At 41.4% G+C, this 15,290-nt stretch overlaps 1 protein-coding gene across 1 annotated transcript in view; it reads right to left on the reverse strand.

Annotated features, from left to right (window-relative positions):
• Positions 1 to 11,135, reverse strand: part of PNISR (PNN interacting serine and arginine rich protein) — a 30,804-nt gene extending 19,669 nt beyond the window's left edge. The window contains 2 exon segments of the mRNA XM_030555993.1: positions 1,867 to 1,973; positions 11,004 to 11,135. Of these exon segments, the coding sequence (XP_030411853.1) occupies positions 1,867 to 1,954 (88 nt within the window). The 5' untranslated portion in view covers positions 1,955 to 1,973; positions 11,004 to 11,135.
• Between the last annotated feature and the right edge of the window lie 4,155 nt (positions 11,136 to 15,290).

Below are 15,290 nucleotides of genomic sequence, written 5' to 3' on the forward strand. Positions count from 1 at the left end.
AGATATATATTCTCTTAACGGAAGAATCACTTATTTACCTACAACTACCTTGCCACGACTCATGGCATGTAATTAATTACATTTTTATTACCGACTGCAAATATGTCAATGTGTATGTGCATACTGTCACAGTGGAGTTTCTCTAAATGAATATTATATATACTGTTTTAGTTTTCCTATCATTACTTGAATGGATGGTAGTAATACTCTTGCTGAGAGTGAAAAATACAAATTCAGATTTTAAAAGGTGTAAACTCTGTAAATTCTATATCAGTGAAGTTAAGTTTAAGGAAGATGTATAGTTAGAGCACATATTTTGTAGTGTGTGTTAAAATGACCTTTTATCTTCTTATAATGGTCTTTTGAGTTCCTATTCTTTTTTTGTTCCCTTTTCTCTGTCACTCCTCATTTTTACCTTGTCTATTCTCCCATAATGTTTTCTTAACTACTGTTTGTTCTGCTTTGAGATTGGACTTGCTACTTTTTTGTTCCACATTTTTTCTCCCATCATCACTCCTTGCATTAAAGCAAGAGACTAGCACAGGAGCTAGACGCAATTGGAAGTGTGCCAAGAAACAGTAGGCAAAGGTACAACGTACTTCAAAGTGAATAACTATACATTAATTACTCCTGATTTAAGTTATCTACGCACAGATGTGTACAAACAGGAGCACAGAGTTCCATTTGCTAATCATCTAGTTTAAATGCACATTTTCCATTTTTCATGTATTTGTTGTCATATACTGTTGTGTTATTCTTATTTCATTTATGGAGGACATAACTTGTATTTAGTCCTAATAACCTTTTGGGTTCACATGTATTTTGTGCACTTCTCATTTTCGACAATTCTCATACATATCAGTTTTAGTTCTGCAAAACACTAAAAAGAGTTATCTTAAAAATTGTACAGTGTCTTACATCTGAAAAGGGACTTGCTTGTGGTAAAGATTTAAATAGACTCCAGGTCTCTGGGTCACTAGTCCTCTGCATTTCCCTCAAGATCATCTTTCCCCTACTGTACGGTACCTCACTTCTGTTATGCAATTTATCTTTACAAGAATGGAGGGGGCGGGGGGGGGGGGGGGGGAGAACAACTTACTTGGGGTTACACCACTGGTGAATTACCATAAAGCCATCAATTCACAAAGATACTGTCATAATAAGAATTAGACATCATAAAGTCAGCAAATAATCTCTAGATAGAAGTGCAGTTGGGGACAGTTTATGCAACAGACAAAAACATAGAACTAAAGAAATATGTGTCTGCCAGCATTCTGCACACTTGAGTTGGGCAGGGACTGTCTTATGTGTTTGAAAAGCATTTTGCACACCATTCACATTACTGTAACCAAAATAAATAATATATCCATCTACACAAAAACAGATTTCACTGAAGTGATTTTTAAACACATCTGCATGCACACTTTACCAGACAGGCATTTCCTAGTACAGCAGGCATTCTCAACTACAAGGTTTTTCATGACCTAGCTTGGCCAAAAGCCAATGTTTCTGAAAAGAAAGGCCAAGAGCCATCAAGAATCACTAAGGCAACAAAAATCAAGAACAAATAAGGCAGACTAACTGTTGGGAACAGATTATAGTCTGTCAATACTTTACCAACCCAAGACAAATCAATTCACTTACTTGTATTGTACATATTAAAAATCAATGAGGGTGGAGACACACTAAGCATTATTGTGCCTAATAACTGTTATGGTCCAGAAGAGCACCAGAAAATACAATTTCTCAATAGCTAGTATAAGAAAGGAGTAACCATGGTCATGCTGTAATCCAAGGACTAAAATTCAGATTACAAAATATAAATTAAATTGTATTTGGATAGCACAAATCTTGTTATTTACTTACTTGGATCTTGCTGATGCTGGAAGGACTGCATCCACTGTTGCTGGTTCAAAGGCCACTGCTGCCAAGGCTGTCCACCTTGATCCCACATCTTTAATTCTTTAGGTATTCTACATTTAATAAAAAATATGGTTTTACATTTGAACTGATACTCAGGAAGCTTTACATACTTGAAAGTATTACACAATTGCACAGAGACACATAACTCCTGCAAAACCAAGTTGACAAAGCAGTATCGGTTTAATAATTTTAGCTGGAGGAAAATGCTAACTGTTCAAAACATCAACTGAAAGAGGTTATTAAAACAGCTGTGTACTGTTTAAACTCAATAACACTGTATGACTTCTGAAACACTAATATTCTTTCCCTAAAATTTTCATAAAGCATTTAATAAATTACAAAACGATATGCAAGATGTGGTAATAAGTTTCTTAAGATAAAGTTATATGACAGCAATTTAAATAAAGTAAATACTAGTTTACCATTTTACATTTAGGGAGTTATTTTTATAAGTAGAACAGTATTATCCAACTGATGCACCTGTGTGTTCTTTAAAAAAAAAAGAGATTATTATATAGACAGCATATCTTGTGGAGAAAGTATCAGAGGGGTAGCCATGTTAGTCTGGATCTGTAAAAGCAGCAAAGAGTCCTGTGGCACCTTATAGACTAACAGACGTTTTGGAGCATGAGCTTTTGTGGGTGAATACCCACTTCGTCAGATGTATCTGACGAAGTGGGTATTCACCCACGAAAGCTCATGCTCCAAAACGTCTGTTAGTCTATAAGGTGCCACAGGACTCTCTGCTGCTTGTGAAGAAAGGTATTTTTCTATACACTCTACAAACAATGCTGTTATCAAGAGACAAAGAAAGGCCCTGATCCAAAGCTGATCTGCATAGACTTTACTGGGGTTCCACACAGGCATCAGGCTCTACCCACATATCGGCTTGTGGGAGTGGGGCCAAATTTGTTGTATGTAATTGTATGAATACAGCACAGCAGGTAAAAGAAAATGCAATCCTCTTGGAATCTTTGAAACAAACTTTTGTAGATTTTTAACAAGACCAGTTCAATTTTGAGATTATCAGAGGGATTATCAGCATGAATTTATTTTACTTCTTTCACCAACTTTTTGTTGCAGGATAAAACAAGGAAGTTTCACTGTTACATTAAGGTATCATACTACTCAATGGCACCAGTTTAGGACATATCGACACCAAATAACATGAAGGAAGAGCACAAGACAGTAGCATCTTGATCTGTAACTAAGAAGACCACTTTGTATTTGTATCAGTAGAAAGATGAGAAAAGTTACACGACAAGGGCACAAGCCTGGCATTTAAAATGATCTTGTAAGGTCTGACTTATGCTTAAGAGTGTCTGTATTAGACTGCAGGTATGAATTAAAGCAACTTTACAAAAACCTTGCCTTCATACATAAATAACAAAGAAATAGTACACAATTAAGTTTGTTTTTTCAGTGATCTTCACATCTTCTAATTGTGAAGATAAATCAAGTTTCTTCCTAAATCTTTACATTCTACAATAAAGAATCAGATATTGTAGACAACCACTAAACTCCAAAGAGCTGACTAGTCACACGATGCCATCTGTGTTGACTTCTGGCTTCTATATTACAGTAAGAAAAACTAAAATATATATTTCAATACTCCCACTGTTATGCTTCCACAAAAGCAAATAACGCAGGCTGCTGTAGGGATGTCATGTGACAAACAAATGGAAGGACGTATTAGTGTAACTACTGATCAGTGCAGTTACACCAATCTATACTTCCCTAACGTAGATAAGGCTCTAAATACTAATAGTTCACCACTAGTCTCTGAATACTGAACAGACATTAATGCTATCCACTATGGCACTCAGGAGTCATGTACATAAATGGCATGCAACTGACAACATGAATACTCAAAATGCATTCTGATTAATGCTCAACCAAAAAGATCTAATTATACGTTACATCCCTAATTGGGAATGAACAAATTTTTGTTCTGGGTACCTCAAGCCGACACATTAAGACTAAGATCCCAGAACATTATTAACAATTTTACACTTAAATAAGCTGTCAAAATTGGATGCTCCACGCTGCTGGAAATGGACTTCAAATGAAGCCCAGCTCTTTGGTTTATTCTTTGAAAACGTAAGCAGGTAACCTGCTAAATGGGCTAATGCGCTATTAGTAGGTCTTTGTAATAATTTAAAGAAACAGCATAATTGTAAAATACCACAAACAGCAACTTGGTACATAAGTGCCAGCAGCCCAGTTGTGTAAGAGGACGCACAGACTATTTAATCTTAAAATTGAAGGGACTATTCCATTTACACAGTTTGTTTTTATTGAGTAATCCTTGGACCTCAGTCAGTAGTAGAGATAGCTCTTATACACTCCTTTGATGGCCAAGAAAATAATACCGCAACACTAAAAAGTATCAATATTTCTATAAAAGAGTGGTGCAGTGAAGTACACAAAGCAGTAGATTCAGTGAAATGAACTTATAAGAGAAAGTGTAGAATTAAGAAAACATGCCCTTTATTTTGGGATTTATATAGAATAATCAGAATTCATAACCCATCTCCCTTTCACATCCCATGATGGTAAACTAACTCACTTTTAATTCTGCCTCTCAAAAGAAGATATTCTGACAGGCTTCTCACTCTTGGGTCTCTGCTTCCTACCATGACACCAATCTCATACAGCAGGTTTGAAACCTTTCCTCCAAATGAGAATTTTGCAATGATGGTATCTCCAAAGAGAAAATTACATAACTTGTAATTCTGCTTCACTAACAATATAATCTCATAAGATTTTAACTCTTGGAGGGTGATGGTCTCAAACCTCCAGTATGAGACTTCAGTCTCATGCCTGGTCTTCACTACAGAGTTAGGTTGACACAAGGCAGCTTACGTTGACCTAATTTCGTGTCTGCACTAGAATGGTGCTCCCGCCAATGTAAGTCACCTTTTACCTCGACTCAATCACTCCACTTCTGTGAGAGGCATAGCATTTATGTCAATGTAGTTCAGATGATGCATGGCCAATGTAGACCAGTGGTTCCCAAACTGGAGTCCATGAACCCCTGGGGGTTCGCAAAATATTACAGGGGGTTCTCGTGAAAATATTTCCTAATGGCAGACAAGAGCTGTCACTAGGGACCGGGACAACTTGGGGCCAGCAGCCCAGACCCCCTGGTCTTCCAAAAGCTAAACATATCAAAGCAAGCATATCTATCACGCTGAGGAGATTTAAACTTCAAGACTCCTTAGAAGAAATGGAAAGGGAGATGGACATTTTTTTGCTGTTTTTAAAACTAAATAGACAGCTAGTATTGTTTTTTAAATTACTATGAAGAACAAGTTTAAGCTTTGTTGTAATGTGCGTTGTTTGCCTGGACTGCTCAAGACCTGAATGCTCGTGTAGGAGGAACTCTGAGTTGGCTTCTTAAATACCTTCATGCTGTTTCACATTTGATATTCCTTGATGAAACATAGGAGCCTTGTCTTATAAGAGGCTTATTGAAAACGATACAACCTATGAAAGTGAGATCTTGGAAGAGCGCTGCCATTTTCAGAATGTAATAAAAATACTGTAATGATAAACAATAGTGTGTAATAAGCTTATCACAAAAACAAATTTTATATTTCCAAGATCACTGCTTTTATAATTTATACTCAAGTAAAGAAGAAAATCCCTGAACTATTCATTTTTAGGAGTGGGTTCACTCAACTTGACATTTTAGTGAAAGGGGTTCACAGGTTGTTAAAGTTTGGGAACCACTGGTGTAGACACTGCATTGCTTACATTGCCTGCTGGCTGACAGCCCAGAGCCCTGCCACCTCCTCTCCATGAGGGGTTGGGGGGGGTAGGGGGGAAGAGCCCAAATCCAGCCGCTGCCCAGGTTCTCCGCCCCCAATACATCACCAGGAGGCGGCCAGATGAGCCCAGACCTGACAGTAGGAGCCAAAGAGGAAATGTGAAATAGCAGCAGCCATGAAACTGACAAGAATGTCAATTTCACTGCTGGAAGGCACCTTGCTGTGAAATTGAGCCCCAGCCTGGCTCACAGCCCCAAGTTTGGGAAAGGGGGACTCCAGCTGCAAATCTGTAAAGCAGCCACCCCACACAGACAATCTGGGCAGAAAAAGACAAGAGTTTTCTCTTAGGAGGATCATATATCAGAGAAAACTGAAGTCTTTCAGTCCAGATCCTCTGTGTGGGGTGGCTGCTTTACAAATTCACCACTGGGACAGCATGGCTGGCCATGGGAGGATCACCACAGTGTAGGAGAGTCCTCTGGTGCCAGCATTTTGTAAGACATTCTGTGAAGCTGTAAGGTTTTAGGATTCAAAGCTAGTAGTTAATTAATTTGAACAAAGTTATCTGTTTTATCCATAACAAACTATAAAGAACACTTATACCTTTCACCATGCAGTCTGGGTAGAAAACTAGAATGCGAAGGCAGATTATGTCGTCTCATACTCCTAAGCAATATATAACAGGCGCTATTCTTTTATTTTCCCCTGTCAGGATCACCAATTTAGTGCTCTCAAAAATAATTTTAAAAAACTGATCTCAGAGAACTGATGGACGTCTCCATATAATAACTGACAGGGTGTTCGGCACTTTCCTCCCTCTGAAAGTTAACACCCTTTTCTTCAAATTAAGAATTGACACCTGCAGACAGCAATGAGCGGAGGCTATAGAAGACAGAATCCAAGTTAAAGAGATATAAGAAAGATACCTCTGAAATTAAAAGTGCTAGATGATGAGCTGATTAAAAACTGTATTGCTAAGACAAGTATGGTGCCTAGTGGGAGTACTGCTACACAAAAGATAAATGGTTGGGACTTTGCTTTGCCCGTCTTTTCCTATGCTGGCGACACCGCAGAGGTGGAGCCCCTTTGGGTAGCACTTGGACAGATCCAAATCCACTTCTCACTAATGAAAATTCACTATAACACTGAGTCAGTAAGTGTTGTGGGAGGTTCTAAAAGATATTTCCCTTCCAAAGAGATGGTGGAGCCCCTTTGAGAAGGAAAGAAATGCTGGAAAATACAGTTCAGTGTACAAACAGAATCTAGGAGCTTGAGGAAGCTGAACATCTCTCTTGCTGGCTGGATTCAGATGTTAAGCAAGACACCTCTCCTCCAATAGAGTGGTATGTCAATTTGGCATTTAGCAAACAGGAAGAAGGTATGACTCTGATCTCATAAATGAATACAATTTAAAAGGCATAACTGGATATAAAGGTCAAGAAAAGAATGTTAAATTCATATGTGCCTACCTGGAAGGGGAAATCAATGCACACTCAAACACAAAGTTGTGGTACTTTCATTTCTGGCTGTTTCACATACCAGTGAAATTAGCTTTCTCTCTTTTGTACTTCCTTGCTCTCGCATGCCAGGAGTAAACAAAAGACCACTTAATCAGAGCTCTAAGAACTGTTTTCTTATTCCCCCATGTCAGACCAGAAGACTAGGACCTATTAAAAATCTGTTTACCAAAGGGGGAACAAGAATCTAATTCCGTTTTCTTGCTGTACGGACATGACTACCTGAAAGAAAGGTACCTAATGAATTCCGATTACCCTTTTTTTTTTTTTAAACTTGTATATATTTTCCTGTTACAGACAATATAACCGTTAGTACGATGTCACAGAATAATATAAATAGTCTTGTGACGTTCTCTGTAATACTGCTTCTGTGTGTTATTCTTTAAAATACTGGCCCAGATTTCCCCCTCTAGTAGAGCTATGTTGCGCCACGCCACCGACACGAAAAAGGGCCTAATGTTGAAGCAAACACCGATGAGAGAATCAATATTTTGTAGGAGGACCTTCTTGTGCTGTAGATCTGGTGTAATGGCATGTCCAGGGCCTTCCTGTAGCCCAGTGATCCCAACAGCTATAACAGACTCTTGGAGACAATGGCAACTAGCATAATTTACAGTGGGGGCTGACCCAGCACACAGCCTGCCCAGGACAGAGGGAAGCACAAAGGTTACTTAAAAGAAATCTATGCATATTCCCCCCAAATAGCAATGTGCACTCTTCAGCCACAGCCAAGAACAGTGGTCACAATATCCTTTATATACATTTCCCAATTCTTTCAGAAAACATGCATTTGTTCTTTTTGCCCCCCTTCCTTGCCCCAACAATGAAATCTTTTCTTGTAGATTTGTAATGTCTGCCCAAATATGCTACACAGTCCGATAACAGGTAAAAGCACCAATTTCCCTTATTTCATTTTTTAAAAAAGGATACTAAATATATTACTGTATTTGGTGGCCTTTAAATATGAAAACTTTGCAAAGTGAGTTTGGACTGAGTTAATATAACTATCTTGGGTGTTACTCTGCTTCACCCAATCCATTTTTAGTTGACCAAAGGCTTCAGTGTTACCATGAGTAGCATTTCTAAGTTGCTGAAGTTATTTATTGCGCAGTTACTGTGATATCTGCCTTATACCTAAGATAGTCAGAAGAACCATAAAAAAATTTAATATTTGTTTCAAATGTCAACTTCTTGCAAAATATAATTATTTCTACAGCTTCTGTTAGCAAGAAGTCAGAGCAAAACCTAATGCATTTTTATCTCAGTTACTTATCATTATGGCCCTTACAGTTAGGCCTACCTGCATTAGGTCTTAGTATCTGAAGTCTACTTTAACCATTCTCCCCAATGTCCCTTTGTCAAAGCATGGAATACAGGCCTTCCAAATATGTACCGACGATCCAAAATAAAGGACAAATAAACGACAAACTGTAATGTGTGGCTTGTTTAACCCCTGTAACTGTCTTCAAGAACCAGCAATTCTGAAAAACATTTAAATTACTACTCACCAGAATGAAGCAGGTTGAACAGAGGTAAATTTAACTGAAAAATTGTTATAAAAACACCTGTACTGAAAGAATAATCCAAAAGGAATGAAACTTTAGTCTTCTGTTATTTCAAACTTATACGTACATAATGAACTGATCCAGAAAGATAACTTTAAAAAGCACAATAGGCAAAATATGGGCAACTGCAGTGTCTTATGTGCATTTTCTGATGTTTGGAGAGAAAAAGACAGACTACATAGGTACATCCAAGCCATCATAACCTGTCATATTTTATTCTTCTTCACCTGGTTGTGGATCATACAATCTCATAAATCTGTGACTAATGTAACAAATATACCAAATCTACTTTTAAATTATCTTTAAATAAAAGATTACATTGATATCATATACAGAAACAGCTGCTGGACTGGTTACATTTATATGAGAAATAAAATTATTTTTTTTTAAATCATGGTCAAAATTCTACTAAATTTCGAAAACGTTCAGGAAAAAACTAATGGGTGCACAAAGAAATGAAATCAAGTCACCCCAACTAACAGGGCTGGCACTAGATTTTTCAACTGATCATCCAATCTATTGTGTTCCCCAATAGCACTATCAGTCTACATTAGACTGTAACATCCTTCCCAAAGGATTTTTCTTCTATAGAAACCAAGTACACTGATGAGGCCTACGATACACAAGTAATGTCTGTGCATCAGGGAAGGTGACTCCTCCATTATATTTATTTCTATAGCCAAGTAAAACTCAACCAAAGACCCACTGCAAACCTGTTGTCAATGGCAACCTTATGAATTCATACTTGACTTGCCAGCCATGGAAGGAAAATGAAGCTGGAGGCAACTGCCCCCACAATACCTTACTTTGCTGAGCCTAACCAAAGGCCAAACCTGCTTGAGACTCCTCCATCTGGTGGTTTCATTTTAAAGCAAGAATATGCGAGTCTCCCCAACTCCTGAGAGGAAGGCTCTTATTGTGTGTTTCAGGGCAGATACGATAGTAACAGAAGAAAAGAAATAATACATGGCAGGCTGTGAAGTTAAATTTCCGCAAGTTAGACAGGTCAAAACTTTAGGTAGAACAGTAGCTACATAATTAAAGGCCCAATCCCTTATTCACAGAAAGTAGTATATACACTCAGACAAGCAGTCCCATTGAACTCCATGGAACTGTTTGTGTATTACTCACTTAACAGGAGTAAGGATTGAAAACTGGAGCTCTGATTAAGGTGTTCAGAAATGTCCTATCTCGGCTGAGCTGTTCAGCTAAGTGTAGACATTCTGTAAATGAGTATTCATAATGTTACCCCTTAGGAGTCCCCCAGTGGAATGATCATCACACATGCTGGTGCAATGCAACATATATTTCACAGTAAGTATTTAAAAGAGGTATCCTGGTAATTTAACAGTTACAGAATCCTAAAGTTGTTATGGCAAAAACCTGGCCCACAGCTATTAATGCTCTGGTCACTTGCGCACAGAATCAGCACTGCTAGCAGCTGAAGAATCCTACTTTTTTGAGTTTAAAGAGAGGTTTGAGTTTCACTATCAGCCGAACCCTGTTGTCACTCACTTTCTTGTACCTGAGCAAGGCACTGCCTAAGTTACCTCAATGGCATAATCCTTACTGGGACCTAAACACAAAGCAGGTCGGGTGTATGCAAACCTAGTAACCCTCCACCCAGGATGGCTCAACTGGGTTTCAGAGTAAGTTTAATGACACTGCCACAGGCAAAGTCCCAAAAGCTGGGAAACCCTAAACACAATAGGCAGGTCTCCCACACCCACTGGGACCACGGGCACATGGCAGAGACCTCAACAAAGAGCTTCCCTTCATGCTCGAACAGCAGCGTGGGCTGCGCGCTCCAACCCATTGGGTTCTGCTACACTTGACCACTTACGCATGCGCAATATGGGGTACTAAGACCAGTCTCCTCCATCAGTCACTTGGGTACCCCCTTGGACAGCAGCGCATGCGCACCGCGAGAAACGGGGCCACTCTCTCCAGTAACCTCGATTGTACCCCAGCTCCCTCGCGTAGCGCATGCGCAAGTGCCAACCGCCACGGGGGCAGGAGATGCTCTCCCTCTCAGCGGGAACGTAAATCTCTACCAAGGGGCGGAGAAAGCCTCGCGCTGGCCACCCAGCCCCTCACACCGCGAGCGGCTCAGACAACAGCGCCGAGCGCCCTCCGGCCCCTCCCCCCTCGGCTCAGCGGGGCGGGGATGCCGGTCGCTTCAGCCCCCGGTCGTCGCCATGAGCGCTGCCCGCCCCGTTACTTACATGTTCCCTCTCCTCCCCTCGCCAGTCACAGGTGGCGCCCCTTCGTCTCCTTCACCGCCACCGCAGCTTCCTCCCCCTTACTCCTCGTCTTCACGAACAAGACAATATGGCGCCCGCTGCCGCTCACCCGGTAGGGAAATTTGCGTCACTGGGCTGACCCCTTCCTGGGCAACGTGAACGCTCTCGGCCGCCATCTTTAATGTGGGCATTAGCGTGGCCGTGAGCGACTCCCTATCAATCGCCCTCTTTACTGCGGGGAACGGGCTGGAGCCTCGCTTGCAGCCATCTTTAGCAAGGGCAAGACCAAGCTTCAGCCGCCGCCATCTTTAGCGAGGGCGACTGCACCGATTTCACCTTAGCGCTTGGGGCGGGGAAGCCCCTGTGGCGTCAGCAGGGACCGTGGAGCTGCTGTTGGGTGACAGGAGGTACCTTGAGCTCAGACAGCACAGGCCGCGGCGGGGAACCCCATCAACCGCCTCCTGCCGCAATCTCGCACCCCACCACCCTCCTCCCAGCCTGTGCCCCACCCCTCGCACCTCCTCTCTCTCACACACACGACCCATAACCCGCCCGTCATCCCTCACACCACTGCATGTACCCTACCCCCACGCCTCTACATCACAGCCCCATTCACCCCACCACCACAACCCATATCCCAACCCCCACCCCTGCCGTCTCACACACCATGATCTGTACCAAGGATTCCTCTACCTCACAACAAGGTGACCAGACAGCAAGTGTGAAAAATCAGGACGGGGGGAGGGGGAGATAGGAGCCTACATATGAAAAAGACCTAAAAATCAGGACTCTCCCTATAAAATCAGGACATCTGGTCACCCTACCTCACAACCTCCTTTCCCCCAACACACCCCACCACCACAACCCATATACCACTCCTGCCGTCCCTCACACCATGATCTGTACCATGTATTCCTCCACCTCACAAACTCCTTTCCCCCTACACACCCCGCCACCACAACCCCTGCCCTGGTCCCCAAACCCCAGCACAATCCCTCCCTGTCACAACCCACACCCTATCCCACCCCATGCTGTACCCTCCCCTTCTCCCACAACCCTCATCCTTCACACACACCCCACCCCAATCTGTATTCCCCCTTTCACACGCACACCCCACAATCTGTACCATACAGACCCGCTCCATCCCCCACCAAAATTTCTATCCTATCCTCTACTCACACACCTCATGCCCCCATGCACCCACCCCACCACGCTGCTCCCTCCTCAATATACCCATTATCACCCCAACCCATATCCTACCCTGAACAGAAACATCTTTTGTCTGATTCCATACCCTCCCCCCTACACACACTGACCTCTTGCTACATCCTGTATCCTTCTCTACACAAAAACACATCCCTACACACACTCACCACAACTCATCCTCTTCTATAGACACACACACACACACACACACATCTATGTACAAAAGCCAAACCCTACTCTTCCTACACCCAGACACCCATGACCTATATTTTTCCCTACAAACACACATACTCTTGCCACAACCCATGCCCATAGCCAATCCCTCATCACAACCTAAATCCCCTACAATCTCCACTGTGGTATCTTACTGATGAGCTGATCAGTTTCAAGATAAAGTCTATGTACAGAAGTGAGGTATCTAAACTTTCTGCTATTCTATTGAGCTGCAGATTGTGATAATCTTGTCCTGCTCTAGCATTGCGACACTGGAAACCAAGGACTGCATCTAGAGTGCACAGGAGGTGAGATGTGTATACACTTCCTGGAGGACTTATTTTGCATCCCATCTTCCTGTATTTAACTAAAACATTATTAAATTAAACAGACTATAAATGATAAATACAATACCTGACAACAATCCTTCAAGTTGCTTAAACACAACCATGTCTTGATCAGTCATTAGGGCATTTCAGCAGTCTTCCCGAGATGCTGTATTGCAAACCATCTTTAGAAAAGTCCTTGTTTGTAAGAAACTCTTCAACCTCATGAAATAATAGGGGCAGTTTGTGAAATATTTTCACCTTATGCATCTGCTCTCACTTCTCTTATCTTGGCTAAGGAGTCAGGTATCTCAAGCATATTCCTGTGTAAGATTTTGCTTTCATCTATGATCAGTGAGTATGAGTGAGGTGACTCCTCTTTGCTCTCTTTTGGGGGGAGAGATAGCTCAGTGGTTTGAGCATTGGCCTGCTAAACCCAGGGCTGTGAGCTCAATCCTTGAGGAGGCCACTTAGGGATCTGGGGCAAAAAACAGTACTTGGTCCTGCTAGTGAAGGCAGGCGGCTAGACTTGATGACCTTTCAAGGTCCCTTCCAGTTCTAGGAGATAAGGATATCTCCAATTTTTTTTTTCACTATAGCTTTGACTGGCAAGTACTCATCTTGCCAAATTCTCACAGAGACTTTCTTTTTTAACTGTGGAAGATGTCTTACTCTTTTATTGTAATATTTTATCTGATTGTACTTTTCCAGTCTTTTTCTCACTATCACAGTCTCCTTAGTCAGACTTTGTTTTTGTCCCATATCTGGTAATCAATATTTATACTTCTGTTGTAGAGGAGTTCCATATTGCCACAGTGTAGCTCTATAGTTGAGTAGTGCCACAAATGGATCTTCTTTACATCCATTGCTTTTTTGAGCAAGTTCCACCCTGGCACTGCAAATAGCAGTGTGGGGGCTGACTGTGCTGTAGTGGTTAGTGCCAAAGTAACTGGTGTTGAATGAGTCATTGGTACTGCAGACTTGGTACCAGAGGCAATAAGTTTTGCTCCATGAGACATGCCAAGAGTCTGGTACCATGCTTTCTTTGGGCTACAGCAGTACCCTAGTCGGGCTGTGAAATCCCCTTAGACTGTGAGTGAAGAAGCGATTTCATTCTCTGTATGCTTGGGTCAACTAATTGGGATATGCCCCAATGCTTTCTAAAGGAGTGATGCTCCTTTCTTACCTCTATCAGAAGTTTTAGCTGATGATTCCATAGCCCTGTGAGAGTCTATAGTCAGGGCCACTCTAGAGAATAAGGCTTAGCTAGTTATTGATCGGGAGTTTACTGGGGCACTTCTGGAATCAAACTGAGTTAGTTCAGGGGGGGTCTTGCTTGCCTGGGGCTGAGGAAGGTCAAAGCCTGGTCCAAGAGAAGAAGTTTGAAGTGAGCCTCTCTTACCTTCTGGATTCTTTGTGAAAGGAACCTAGAAATGGTTCATTTATCAAGGGTGTGTCTGTCCTTGAGGCAAAAAAGACATATTTTATGACCATCATTAAGCAGTACAGGAGGGACAGTTTTGGGACCTGAGAGACTTAGGTTCAGTCATGACTAAGTCCCAGTACCAGGAGAAATAACTTCTCTCCAAAAATATCAATTATGTTAATGGGCCAAAACTACACTGACTACACATTAAAAACTCCTAATCTTAGCACTATTTACAAATATCTACAATAAGCGGTTTAGAAAGTGTGCTGAGATGCAGACACTGTTGGGGTTCTCTCTCTTAGCCATGGCAGTAAGAAGGAACTGGGGGGCAGTTGGGCCCACTCCATCCTTTATTCCCTTGGCATGAGGACATTCAGGGTGCATCCATGTCTACAACAGAAACTGCTGGCCAAAAGATTCCAATCCTGAGCACACAGGATACATGTGCACCAGGTGTGGAATATATATGGACAGGCACTCAAAGAATCTTAACTTATAAGACATTTACAGTAAGTTCAAATTGTCTAATATTCTAATTCTCATTTTCTTTCAACTTACATATTAATTCCCCCTGCCCCGGCCACCCCCCAGGACCCCTTTAGTAGGTATATTCAGTCGGGGTTATAAATAGCACTAAGATGAAAACACCTTTAACAGCTGGTACCCTGCCTAAGTGCCATCAGACTCTTCATCCTTCCTATCAGGCAACATTTGTTATAACTGACACTGCCTGTTGGAAAGCAAGGTAACACTTGGGTGTGAGGTCATGAGATGGTTATAACTCTCAATTGTGACATCAGAGTTGTGTAATACCTCTTTTTAAACACTTCTTTTGCAAAGGACCCACAGAAATTTCTGCACAACTTAAGATTCATGCGTGATGAGGGTGGAAGTAGGTATGGCTGGAGCAGTGATGGAGAGGGATAATTTTTTTAATTAGATCTGTAAAAGTCCTTATTGAATTTATTTAAAATAGACCAGATTCTAGTTGTCAAAGACTTAATTCTGAAATTTGAAAGCACGCAATTAAAAATACCCTACATGGGTGTATTCAAATCATCCTTTATAAATGGGCCCTTTTAGTAACTTTAGGGC

Source organism: Gopherus evgoodei, chromosome 3 (genome assembly GCF_007399415.2).
Source record: "Gopherus evgoodei ecotype Sinaloan lineage chromosome 3, rGopEvg1_v1.p, whole genome shotgun sequence".
Taxonomy (NCBI): Eukaryota; Metazoa; Chordata; order Testudines; family Testudinidae; genus Gopherus; species Gopherus evgoodei.